General features: G+C 43.4%; 1 protein-coding gene across 1 annotated transcript; it reads left to right on the top strand.

Annotated features, from left to right (window-relative positions):
* The first annotated feature begins 2,470 nt into the window (after positions 1-2,470).
* ggt1b (gamma-glutamyltransferase 1b) lies at positions 2,471-12,610 on the top strand. Its single transcript, XM_027025304.3, has 13 exons — positions 2,471-2,658; positions 4,019-4,192; positions 4,793-4,923; positions 5,018-5,107; positions 5,801-5,993; positions 6,586-6,746; positions 8,196-8,345; positions 9,667-9,803; positions 10,628-10,815; positions 11,443-11,570; positions 11,662-11,774; positions 11,847-11,960; positions 12,220-12,610. The coding sequence occupies exons 2-13, from the start codon at positions 4,023-4,025 to the stop codon at positions 12,364-12,366; spliced, it is 1,722 nt and encodes a 573-aa protein (XP_026881105.2). The 5' UTR covers positions 2,471-2,658; positions 4,019-4,022; the 3' UTR covers positions 12,367-12,610.
* Positions 12,611-13,007: the final 397 nt, after the last annotated feature.

The following is a 13,007-nucleotide window of genomic DNA, read 5'->3' as shown; positions in this document are numbered from 1 at the left end:
CTAAGACGACACTCTCTGATAATGTGTCCTAAAGAACCGTAGTAGAGACAAAGACCCTCCTGGAACTGCTGCCGCCTCTCCTCCTTGGTTAAGCGAGAAGAATCACATTACATTGGCTCCACCATATGCTCTTGTCTAGGCTCTAATCTATTACTATGACTGGGGTAGGTAGAGCACGTAATACTGGCTCTATGCCATCATCATTCCTGAAGAAAACGGTCCAGGTGGATGGAAATAGCTATAAGCTGATCCAAATCAAGCTCGTCATCCCGGGAAGCTAGCTCATGTAATACCTTCAAAATAAGACCGTTTCAGAAGGTGACAATCAAAGCCGCCTTGTTACACCCACTACCCGCAGCAACAGTATGGAACTCATGTGCAGAGTCAGATACGGAATGGTTGCCTTGGCGAAGTTTTGTGAAAATCAAGTGTTTTGTCCGCGAGACGAGAGGTGAGGAACTAAATCTTTGCTTGGCTAGAACAGGGTGGGATAATATTGCAATATAGGGAGCATTTTAACAGGAAACCCTAACATTTTTTTAGGGGAGCCACTGCATTTCTCAGGTTTACTCACAGGGAAGGCTGGTTCAGTACTGATAGCAGTAGCAGCAGATACAGGCATTGGGGTGAACTGGGGAGAAGTAGTCATCATTTGCAGCTGGGATATAAGTTCTCTGAAACACTGTCTGAGTTCTGAAATTTGTGTCTGTTGGTCTGCTTGTTGTTGGGCAATCGTGTCCATCAACTGTGGGAAGTCCTCAAGCACCTGCTGGTGTTGATTAAGTAGCTGACTTTGGTCAGTAAGAGCCTACTTCAATGCTTCCGAATCTGCCGTCTGCATGATGGCAAAGTATTCTGTGACGGGCCAGGCAAAGTCAGGCGCTCGCAGATAGACAGGCTTATATATAGGGGGTTGGGCGGTATGACAGCATGTGGTCAGAGAGTGGGTTCTGTACATTTTAACCCGAGGTTGGTGTCAGAGGAAAAGTTATAAGTTATCAACTGAGAAGGTTCATCTGCTGAGGAGCATAAATTGTTCACAAGTTTTTGTGGTAGTCCACCATATACATTGAGATATACTGCCCTGGAATAAAGTTATAATAAATATAAATAAAGCTATTGGTCTTACTACATGGTTGCTGTAGCTAATGTGTATGTATAGTGAGTGCTAAAGGAGTGAATGGGGAGAAGGAAGTGTGGGATGAGGGTCCCTGCACGTGTCTTATACCGACGTAATCAAACGGAAGAATTCAAACTAACATTCTACAAAATATTTCTAAGAGCAAATTTCACATTTTGAATGGAGTCTGTAGCTAGAATAGCATTAAGAAAAACATGAGAAATAGCAATACAATGGTTTACAAGTGGCTGTATTAATTATTAATTCATGCACAAAGTTAGAATATTAACTTATTCGTAGCAGTAGATTTTTTCACGTTTTATTAGGGAGAACCGCCAAAAATTCGCAAAAATCACCATCAGCCGATCAAAGACATTTTTATCGGCAAGTTGGTCCAACTTCTGCTGGACTGCAGAAATTAACCTTAGTGCTCTTAACACGCCAGCGATTTAGCGGTCAGAGTCGGCTACTTATGCTAGCTAGCTAATTCGGCGTGAGTGTGAGTACTAGCGTGAGCTACTAAATCTGCGATTTGTATCTACAACCCCGATGAAACAACTCACTGGCAATTTAGCAGCTAAATTAGCAGCCTACCGAAGCGATAGTTACGTTACACACTGTGTACTTAGGCTCTTTAGAAATATCACCAACAACCGCAAAAGCACAAGTTGGCAGTGTGAGAGTGTCGAAACGCACATGGTGGTTTCTCATTGTTTCCCGACCAAGACCGCATTAGTTTTCTAATTAATGTAGTTACGTATTAACGAGCTTTCTGACGTCATTCTTTTTCTCAGTCATAAATTGGCGCGAAGGTGTTACGTAAAGTCATAAACACGCTCGCGAATACGCGCCTCCTCGCTCACGTGCAGATCCGTCACGAGCTGCGTCGCCTGTGTTGTCTATAAAATAATGTTAGCTGTGTATTTTGGCATGAGATATCTATTGTTTTCTGTTTTTAACATAAATTTGACGTTTGAAGTGGCCGTGATCAAAACATTAAAAAATAAGAAAGGCAGAATTCAAACGTTGATTTATAAGTAATTTGTTAGCCTTTTCACAATGACAACATTAAACGCTGCTTCAGTATTTTTGAACGTTGAATCAACAACTGACATTATTTGAACCACATTTTAAGTTTGAAGGTCGGTCAAATGCCACTTGACATTGTGTAATTAACCTTCGTGATGAGCCAGGTCTTGTAAAACTTTGTTGCAGTATACCGTATATTGTATATACCGTAAATGTATATTGAACTTAATGTCTTTTACAGCACTGACTGCCCACAGTTAATCTTTCACCGTTCAAACCATTTAATCCAGGGGATCCGTGAGAGAGGTGTTGTTTATGGGTGAAGCACTTTAAGAAGGCATATTTGTTCTACCTCACCGGATGCCTCTCCTCCCACTGGCTGTAATAAAGCGGCAACCTGCTGGTTTATTTTATTGTTCTGGGTTGAACTTTAATGCCAACTGAGCTTTTCACCTGTATACCATTTTGTGGAACTTCCAAGATTCTGTTAGGGGCCTCACACGGTCAAGGTAGGAAATATTCAATTGATATATTTCGATATAAATAAGTATATTCCATGGATGGGATATCTATACATATTAACAACACTTTTCTCATCTCTTACACTGCTAATAATTCAGCTATTATTACTGTCATTTTTCAGTTCCCAAGTTAGAATGAGAAGGAAACATTCTTCTCTCTGGTGGCGCACTACAGCTCAGTTCTTTGTGTCAGTCCAGAGTTCCACGTTACTGTGGAGATTTGTAGGAAGGAGGAATATACTCGCCCTCATTTTCAGAAACGTCTGTCTCTAGCATGGTGGGCTAAACTCCACTGGCTGCCGGCACCACAGGCCTCTCTGGGGTGAACTGGTGTGCAGCTCTCTCCCACACACACTGCAGAGAGACAGGTTTATTGCAGGTAGCAGACAGATTTGAGAAGTCTACACACTCCTACCTCCCTTTCTCCCAGAGACTAAAATTAAATTAAGTATGTTTATTAAAAATGTTTGCATAATAAAACATATTTATCACATCTTTTTCTTCTTAAGAGAAAGTATTGATGAAAAGATGCAGTGTTACTTGGTGAATCTCACACACAGAGGAGCTGAGCAGCAGGTTTCTTGGTTCAGTATGTTATGTTATTCATGTTAAACACTTTTAAAACAGTCAGATTGAGCACTGCCAGCTTCATTTACAGTGAAAACAAGGTCAGCTTGATCCAGACTGACAGTGTCAGAGCAGGAATAAGTGTTTGATTCTATATTACATATGAACAGAAATGATCTAACGTGAGGATTTTGGTGAAACAGGCATCTGAATTTTTAACATTAAAATTCAAGGGTGTCAGAAAGCTTGTGGAAGTCTAAATGTGTGCTCAAATCTGGCCTGTTTATCCATCTGCTCCTTTAGTTATAAAGGTCTTTCTCATTCGCTAGTCCAAAGTACAGTGGTCTCATTCATGGCCACTGGGTGACTTTAGTCAATAAGTCCTGCACATGAAAATATTATGACTGCACTCTATACAAGGAATGTTTGGGTACACACGGACCCACATGTTGACCCGGATCTTCTTCTCTAATACCTTTCTGTTTCTGCCTGCCGCATCACTGGGGGTTCCTCTTACAGTGTTTCTGTGTGATTGGATTGTCATGACACACCAAGTTAAATGACTTATGAAGGAGGCATGTGGCATCCCTTGAGTCACTGCTGATGTTTTAAAAAAATGACCAAGTCAACTTACTAAGTCTAAAACATTCAACACAAAATTGCCAGACCTTGTACATGCCAAAGAGAACTGATGTCATCTTCAGGCAGGGATTTAAGTGTAGCAGTGCTGGTCTGGGGCAGAGGTGTGTGGGACTATCAGTCTATGCTCTTGTACTGCTAGGACAATGCAGAAGTCACTAGTGGTGGGGTTGGTGGTGCTGTTGCTGGCTGCAGTGGGGATGTTTGTGGGGGTGTTCTTTGGCGTACAGGGCAAGACCTCCACCACCTCCACCCAGGGCGCCTATACTCACGCTGCAGTAGCAACAGATGCAGGGCGGTGTTCAGAAATCGGCAGGTGAGTTCGTACGCACACACGCACGCACACAAAAAAATACACAAAATGTAAATACACACACATGCTCATACAATCATTAAAAATCTGCAGCTGTAATGCAACAGTGTAATGTAATGTTTTTAAACACCACAACCTCTGGCAAGATTTCAGATAATTATATACAGACAGCCTATTAAAACAGTGCCAGTACACAATCACAAAACATCTTGGTAGTTCTGGCATGTATGGATTAAAGAGTAATCCCATTTGGGTTTCCTGTGGTGAATGTGTAGTATATGTAACTAACCTTGTGGTGAATGTGTAATAAATTAGGACAGTAGTAGCTCACTGGTTAACATACTTGACTTGTAAAGAGAAGGTTGCTGGTTCAAGCCCTACAGCTGTTGGGCTCCTGAGCAAGGCCCTTAGCCATCAGTTGCTCAAGTTGTACTCAGTCATAATTGTAATTTCATTTTTGGATAAAAGCGTCAGCTAAATACCGTAAATATACAATTATTAATTCCTCTCCATTACATACTGAAGCTGGACAGTGGACTGTTGCAGTGATGTTGCAGTACAGCTCTGTGCATGTGTGTGTGTGTGTGTGTGTGTTTCCTTCAGGGACATTCTGCAGAAAGGGGGCTCTGCTGTGGATGGTGCTATTGCTGCTTTGCTCTGTGTGGGACTGGTGAACGCCCACAGCATGGGCATCGGGGGAGGTCTCTTCTTCACCATCTACAACGCCAAGACCGGTAGCAGCTCAGTGTCCTGTGATTCAGCACCTCAGAGCAGGACTTCTGATCCTTTATCAACTGTCCACTGTCCTGACTCTTTTCTACTTAACAGGGACAGTTGAAACCATCAATGCTCGTGAGACGGCCCCCTCAAATGCCACTCGGGACATGTTTGGGAACAGCACAGAGCTTTCTCAGGAAGGTATCTAAAAACTGGTTATGCAAGCTCTTTCGGGGAGTACACCTCAGTGAAACATGGGTTTTATGAGGACAGGAGCTAAGCATTTTGTATCATATGTCACAGCTATTCGCTAACTTTGTTCTTGTTGGATTTTAGTGCTGCAACACTGTGGGAAAACCCATTTCTGATCAGAGTGAGGTGTCAGGACTGTACAATATGGTGGTGTAGCTGGTGGGTGGTGTAGCATGATAGTGGAGTTATGCTGTATGTAAAGGTGGTCCCACAGTGCTGACATAAAGCAATCGTAGGGCAGAACTGGATATTCAGCATAGAATACAGAATACAGCATGAGCACATGTCGTCACTGCCATATTACACACATATCGCACATTCAGTTGTAATATTATACATATTGCACACATGGTCATAAACGTTTGAACAGAACTGAAGTGGACAGGGCATAAATTGTGTACATTTCTTTTTTAGCAAATCTGATCGATTTGAAACACTTCTGTCTAAAAACGCTGTAAATTGATTTGACAGTTTTTTTGCTAATTTTCCCAAGACTGAGCCATTGCACACCCCCTATACCACCCCCTCCATGTTTCTCTTTTTTTCCTATTGATTGCTATCTGGATGTAACCAAAGTTAAGTCAAAAGCACTCTTTAAAAAATAGCCTACCAGAGCTTTAAGTGTGTGGATGTCTATGGCAGGAGGGCTGGCCATCGGTGTCCCTGGAGAGATCCGAGGTTATGAGCTGGCTCACCAGCGCCATGGTAGGCTCCCCTGGCACCAGCTGTTTCTGCCCAGCATTAAACTGGCACGAGAGGGCTTTCCCATTGGCAAGGCACTGGCATCTGCTATTTACAGCAAACGAAGCACCATCCGCAAAGACCCGCATTTATGGTAAGTAAGTGGGTGTAAGTGCTGGTAGGTGATGTAGGGTGCTGTTAGTTGGGTGAAGGGCATAAGCGCATGGGTGGGTGTAGGTGCTGGTGGGTGGGGGTACATTCAGGTGGGTTGGAGTAGGTTGCTGGTGGGTGTGTGTAGGTTCTGGTGGGTGGTGTAGGGTCTGGTGAGCAGGAATAGGGCGCTGGTGGGTGGGTGGTATAAGGTGCTGGTGCATGGGTGCAGTAGGGTGCTGGTGCGTGGGTGCAGTAGCGTGCTGGTGTGTGGGTGTAGTAGGATGCTGGTGCATGGGTGAAGTAGGGTTCTGGTGGGTGTGTGTAGGTGCTGGGAGAGTTTAAGCTTCTTAAAGTTCCTGAAATCCATGATATTGTGTTTGATTTCCTAATGTTAAGGACATCTCCCATTTCCATAGAAACAGATGGTAAGAGGTGATAATAGACACTTCAATCGAGAGCTTATGTCTGACCCAGCTATAGTTTTATTCCTCCAAGGTATTTTTGTGGTACTGAATACATCAGATTTTTAAAATTATCTGTTTATCAGGGACCATAAACAGCAGCTTCTTACTGCTGGTCCCACTGTGTTTCAGTTCTGTGTTCTGTGATAAAAGTGGTGAAATCTTAAAGGAAAATGACACCATCACCTTCCCAAAACTGGCCAACACTTACCAAGAGATCGCAAATAAAGGGCCCGATGTGTTCTACAATGGTACCATCGCAGAGAACCTTATAAACGACATCAAGAACGCAGGTGGACTTTCCTCACGATGCTATATCACTTTATAACAAATGTCTACAGTCTGATGGAATATAAACTGAATAGATCATTGTCATACCACTAACCTCTAAAATATGCAAAATTATATTATACACGATTGTATGCTTTACTGTACACTTTTATTTATTAGGAAGATAATGAGAAATTATATCTTATGTGTTATGTTCAGATTTGCCATTCTCCAACTCAACCGCTGCAGTTCAACACAAGCAGTGCAAAACTGACTAATGCATAATTACGCAGCCAGTGTTAGGGCTGTACTGGGACTGGCTCTACACCAAATAACACCAAGTCAGCAGTGCTCCCGTGTTCTCTATATGGCTTAACATTCTGTAGTGTTCCATTTCTGAGATGCACCAGTAAGGCAGGTGGTCCTAAAACACTGATGAGTGTAGGCATGGGATAAGTCACAGTCAAAGTCAAATTTATTTATATAGCGCTTTTTACAACACTTATTGTCACAAAGCAGCTTTAGAAATGTCCGAGTGCAAGCCCCCAGTGAGCAAACCAAGGGCGACAGTAGCAAGGAAAAACTCCCTAGAGCAGGAGGATGAAACCTGGAGAGGAACCAAGACTCAGAAGGGGTGGGGTGTAGCAACAATACACCCCAACAATAGCAACAATATAAACCATAAAGAGCAGAATGAGTAGTGAGAGAGAGAGAGAAAGAAAAAATATATAATAACAAAAGAAATAAAAATAATAAGCAATGAATGTCTATTCTGGTTTACTGTAAGTCCTAGTCTGATTTTGATAGGTTGAGTGTGTCCAAAACCCATTTTGCATGAGAGCGTCTCTCTAGGGCAAAGGAGAAGTAGTTGGCTGGGGTGGAGGTGTGTTGGGCTATGGCAGAGGGCATCAGGGGGTGGTGGGAGGAGCCATGGAACCTGAGACAGGTAGAGGCTCGGTAACATCATGACATCAGGGGTATAGATTATTAGGTATGTCCAGGTATGAGGGTGTGTAAATTAGGGAACTATAATGTGATTTAAAATGCCTGACTGTGCAGATAGGTTTTCAGCCTAGCCTTGACTATTGAGAGCAAGTGGTAGCTCAGTGGTTAAGGTACTTGACTGGTTACTGGTTCAACCCCCACCACTTTAAAGTTGCCACTCTTGGGCTCCTGAGTAAGTCCCTTAACCCTCAATTGCTCAAGCTGTTCTCAGTCATAATTATAAGTTGCTTTGGATAAAAGCATCTGGTAAATGAATATTGAGACTGTGTCTGAAGTTTTACAGCAAGGTTATGGAAAACCCATGAAAGGTGTGAAGTGAAGGACTATGGGGAAATTACAAGAAGTCCACAGACTGCAAACCTCATTCCAGAGATATTGCTAACAATAAGATAATTCATAAACTGGTCAATAAATGACCAAGTCAGTAATTCAGTTAATTATGAACTAGCCAAGGTTCATGTGTTCAGGTGGGATAATAACACTGGACGATTTATTGAGTTACACGGCCATACTCGACGAGAACCCTCTGAAGGCATCGGTGGGGCAGTTCTCCATGTTTGTGCCCAATTCTCCCGCTAGTGGACCCATTCTTGCCCTCATCTTCCACATACTCAACGGTAAGCCACCTGGCCTCCAACGTTTAAAGGGCCTGCACAGTTGGGATTTTTTATTTAATCTTTGAAAAATAAATATTTTTCACAGATTTTACAAAGAATGTTATATATTCCAGTTACCTTCCAATTTTTCCCCTAAACTGAATTTACAAGGAATGTTTTGAATTTTATTTTTTCTCAGCGGCTTGACTGATTGTGCAGGGCTTTTAAAGAGCATGTAATACACACACAACAGATGTACAAATACATAACATATCTGTTACATCACAATGTCTCCATTACATCACGATGTCTCCATACCATTTCCATGTGCTGCCTTTGTCAGCCTATATCAAAGACTGGTCCACTGTACAGATCCTGTGAGATGGGATAGAAACCCTAAGTGGCAGGGCTTTCTCCCTGCTGTGTTTTCTGTTTGCCCACCGGTACAGACCAGTCCAACTGCGCTTGTTTGAAGGCTGTGTGTGTCCTCTGTGCTGCAGGGAGATGAGACTGACTTTAAACTTTAGTGTGATGAGTAATTAGAGTCTGTCCAGCCGCCTCTTTGCCCACATAGCTGCCCTCCGTCTCCCTCTCCAGCTCTAACGCCAAGCGTCTGTCTCTAATTAGGCACAAACCAAGCTCAGAATGAAAGGAACCCACACACCAAAACCTGTTTCATGGGGCTTCAACAGCAGTATCATTTAAGCAGCCTGTTAGCTAGGATTCCCTCAACCCCCAAGCCACCCCTCTCCCCATCTCCATCCCCTTACCCCCACTCTAAATCCAACTGTTCCCCCTCTTTACCCAACCCCCCCTACTCTAAACCCAACCCCTCCTCCTTTAAACCCACCCCCCCCACTCTAAACCCAACACTCCCCCTCTAAGCCCAACCCCCCCTACTCTAAACCTAATCCTTTCCCCTCACTCGGAGCCCGCCCACACTCCTTCTAAGCTCCTGAGTCTGCAGTACCAGACTGCCATCACAACACCTCTAGCTGGCAATGCTACACCCACAAATCAAAGGCTTCATTAGCTACACCAACAGTGTGATTTTCCTCACTTTGTTTGACCAACAGAGCTTAATAAGTAGCACGCTGCCACGGACATTCATTTATGATTCATTGAATTGGTTGCTTATAAATCAAGGCATTCTTTGAAACAGTGAAACTTGTGCATTAAGCTTTTCTGAGAACACACCTGACCAGGTTTTTGTCACTCATGACATTTAACGTGTGCTAGTCAGCGCTAATCAGACCCAATCTCCCCATCTCCCAAAGCTCACTGCCACACAAGTTGCATACGTAGTGGCTGGTGTAGAGATCACCTCCTCCTTTTGCTGCAGGGTACAACTTCACAGCACACAGCGTGTCCAGTACTGACGAGAAGATCCTCACCTATCACCGCATAGTGGAGACATTTCGCTTTGCATACGCCAAGAGGAGCATTCTGGGAGATCCGAGATTTCTTAACATCACTGAGGCAAGTTGCATTGAAATGAATTAAGAGGAAAGAGAACTGGCCCTGTGAAAAGGAATTTTCAATTCATTTGTCACTGACATAAATCATTACCCTGTGTCACGATTGGTCCCCATCTAATGTCCTTGTCTCCTTGGCAACCCTGTCTCATGTCTTTGCTTTGCTTTACTTTCTGGTTTTCATTTCCGTGTTTCTTTGTTTTGGTTTCCCTGCCTGTGCTCATCTGTTTTTAGTGTGTCCCTTGTTAGTGTGTGTCACTCTTTATGTTGCTCATCATGTGTTCCCCCCTGTTGTGTTCTAGCATTGTTCTGTTTTTTTTCCTGTTAGTTTGTCTGTATATTCCCTTCAGTTCTCACATTTTGTTTCCTTTTTTTCTGACCATGTACCCTGGACTCTGGACCATTCTCCAGACTGTGATTATAGATTTGCCTCTAATAAATCTTGCTCTTTTCAGCATATGGGTCTGCATGCTTCCAGAATGTATCTGCAGATATAGAAAATTGTGGATATAAGACTCCAGGCTCTTACAATTAATAACAGTTATAGCTTCTCTTCTCGTGGTTAATAACAGTTATATCTGTTTTTCCCAGGGTTAATAACAGTTATATCTGTTCCTTTTAAGGTTATATACCAGTTATATCGGTTCCTTTCAAGGTTATATAACAGCTTTATCTATTCTTCTCAGCGTTAATAACAATTATATCTGTTCTTTACAGGGATCGTTGTGGTGAGGTCTGTGGAGGCCCCTCTGTGCACTTAGTGGCACCGTGCCACTTTCTAAGACCTGTTCATTTAGTTATAACGTTCCACTCTCCCTCTACTCCCAGTTTATACAGAACATCACGTCAAAGAGCTATGCCGACTCTATTTGGCAGAAGATCACGGACAACACCACACAGCAGGAGAGCTATTACGAGCCTGAGTACTTCATTCCAGATAATCACGGGACGTCTCATGTTTCCGTGGTGGCTGACGATGGAAGTGCAGTGGCTGTAACCAGCACCATTAATCATTAGTACGTGATCAACAAAACAGCGTCGTGCTGGACATGCCATGTTCTAGAGTTAGATGTCCGAATATAGCAGGTGGACTGTGGAATATTGAAAACAAGAATGGTTAACTTTGCATATTGCACCATGAATAGGTTTGAAGCTACAGCTGTGCTGTGAAGGGTTAATTAACAGAACTCTGTCTGCCCCACAGTCTATGGCACTGTCACCAGAGGGCGCTGCATGTTATAGTCATAGTTTCAGGGTCACTCCTTAAATCAGTGTTTCCCAGCCCTGTCCTTGAGGCCTGTGGTTGGTCCACACTTACCCCAGCACACAGTGCTAAATGAATGAGGAGTCAGTGTTATTGCTGACTCAGGAAGCTAAAAACAACAAGCACATGTACTGTTTCGCATCCCAGATGGATTAAACGATGGATTAAATGAAGGCACGTTCTGCTTTAAAAAATCTGATATCATTCATTTGTTGGCATAGTTTTTGTTGTTTCTTGCTTTACTTCACACAGAAAAGAACGTTTCTCTTTAAATTGCTTCATTGCGAACTCCAAGGCTCCTTCAGAACTCTACTGTGAGTCTTTTCAAGGCATGTGTGTGAACACCCATGTTGTGTAAAATTTCTCTCTGTTCCCACAGCTTTGGTTCCATGGTCATATCACCTTCCACAGGCATCCTGCTCAACAACCAGATGGATGACTTTAGCTCACCTTACATCATCAATGGCTTTGGGGTATCCCCCTCACCCAACAACTTCATCAAGCCCTGTGACTTCCCCCTCCACACACACACACACACTGATTCATTGGACTGCAGCATACATTGTGTGCTTACATGTTGCTGCATGTGCTTGTGCAGATAAGAGACCTATGTCTTCCATGTGCCCTGCGATCCTCTTTGACAAAAACAACAACGTCAAAATGGTGGTTGGTGCATCTGGTGGGACACAAATTACCACGTCAGTAGCTGAGGTGGGTTGTGCTTTAAAAAAAGAACAGGAGCCAATCTCATGAGATTAGTAACAGAACCACTGTGTTGTCCAGGTCATCCTGAACACTCTGTTCTTCAACTATAATTTGAGACAAGCAGTAGTTGAGCCCAGATTTCATAACCAGCTTCGGCCCAACATGACCGTGGTGGAGCCAGACTTTGATACGGTAAGTGGAGCTAAACTTTGATACAGTGGGTGGAGCCAGACATTGATAAGGTGGGTGGAACCTGACTTTGACCTGGTGGGTGGAGGTTGACTTTGACAAAGTGAGTGGGAAGAACATCCACTGATAATTTCTCGATAATCTCCAGGGAAGTAGAGTGGCAGTAAAGCCTCACGTGTGCCCATGTATTTGTGTGCAGACGGCCTTCTCGTCATTTTTCATCAGTTTAAGGCTGAAGTGTGTACCTCCATCTCCCCTGCAGGCTGTACTGGAAGGCCTAGCCAAGAAGAACCATGTTCTTGAACTGCTGACCTCGACCGGGGCTGTGGTCCAGGCAGTACTGCGGGAGAGGGGCCGTCTGGAAGCACAGTCTGACCCCCGGAAAGGGGGTTACGCTGCAGGTTACTGAGCTCCCCTCCACCCAGTCCCTCTGACCCTCAGACAGAGGCCTGGGCTTCCTCTCGGATGGAGTACAGCAGAGCAGTGTCATGCTTCCAGCTTCTGGTCGTGTGTCCTACATGCTCTGAGCTAAACAACATGGACTTCTTTTAGCACTGAGTGATCAAGCTCCTTTCATTTCCACTATGTATGAAAAGTGCTGTATAAATAAACGTGCCTTGCCTTTAACTAAAAAAAAAACTACTACTGACATTTCAGTACTAATGGCTAATTCATTTCATGACTTACTCCTAGACCACATCTGGGTGTACTGAGGAATATGTATCCTTTGTATTTATATTTTTAAATGTCCTCAGAGGATTTTATAAGTCCCAACTTGAAAAGTACACACGTTTTTCACTAATACTGGATGTAAGGTAAGACATGTTTGTGTTTTAGTACAGTGTAGATTAATGGCGTCATTCTGGAGCGCTGCCAGTACTCATGTCTGCACACCTGTGCACCACCATGAGGGCTGGTATTCTCCAGCTGCTGGGAGAAGTTCAGGTGAAAGTTCAAACAACACATGGCCAAAAGTAGATCTAAAGTAAACGACAAGTGACACTGCATCATTTCTACAGCAAGATCTTATTCTTCAACCCTCACACTTTA

Source organism: Electrophorus electricus, chromosome 19 (assembly GCF_041902795.1).
Source record: "Electrophorus electricus isolate QZ-2024a chromosome 19, ASM4190279v1, whole genome shotgun sequence".
Lineage (NCBI taxonomy): Eukaryota > Metazoa > Chordata > Actinopteri > Gymnotiformes > Gymnotidae > Electrophorus > Electrophorus electricus.
This window is presented reverse-complemented; position numbering and strand designations above follow the sequence as displayed.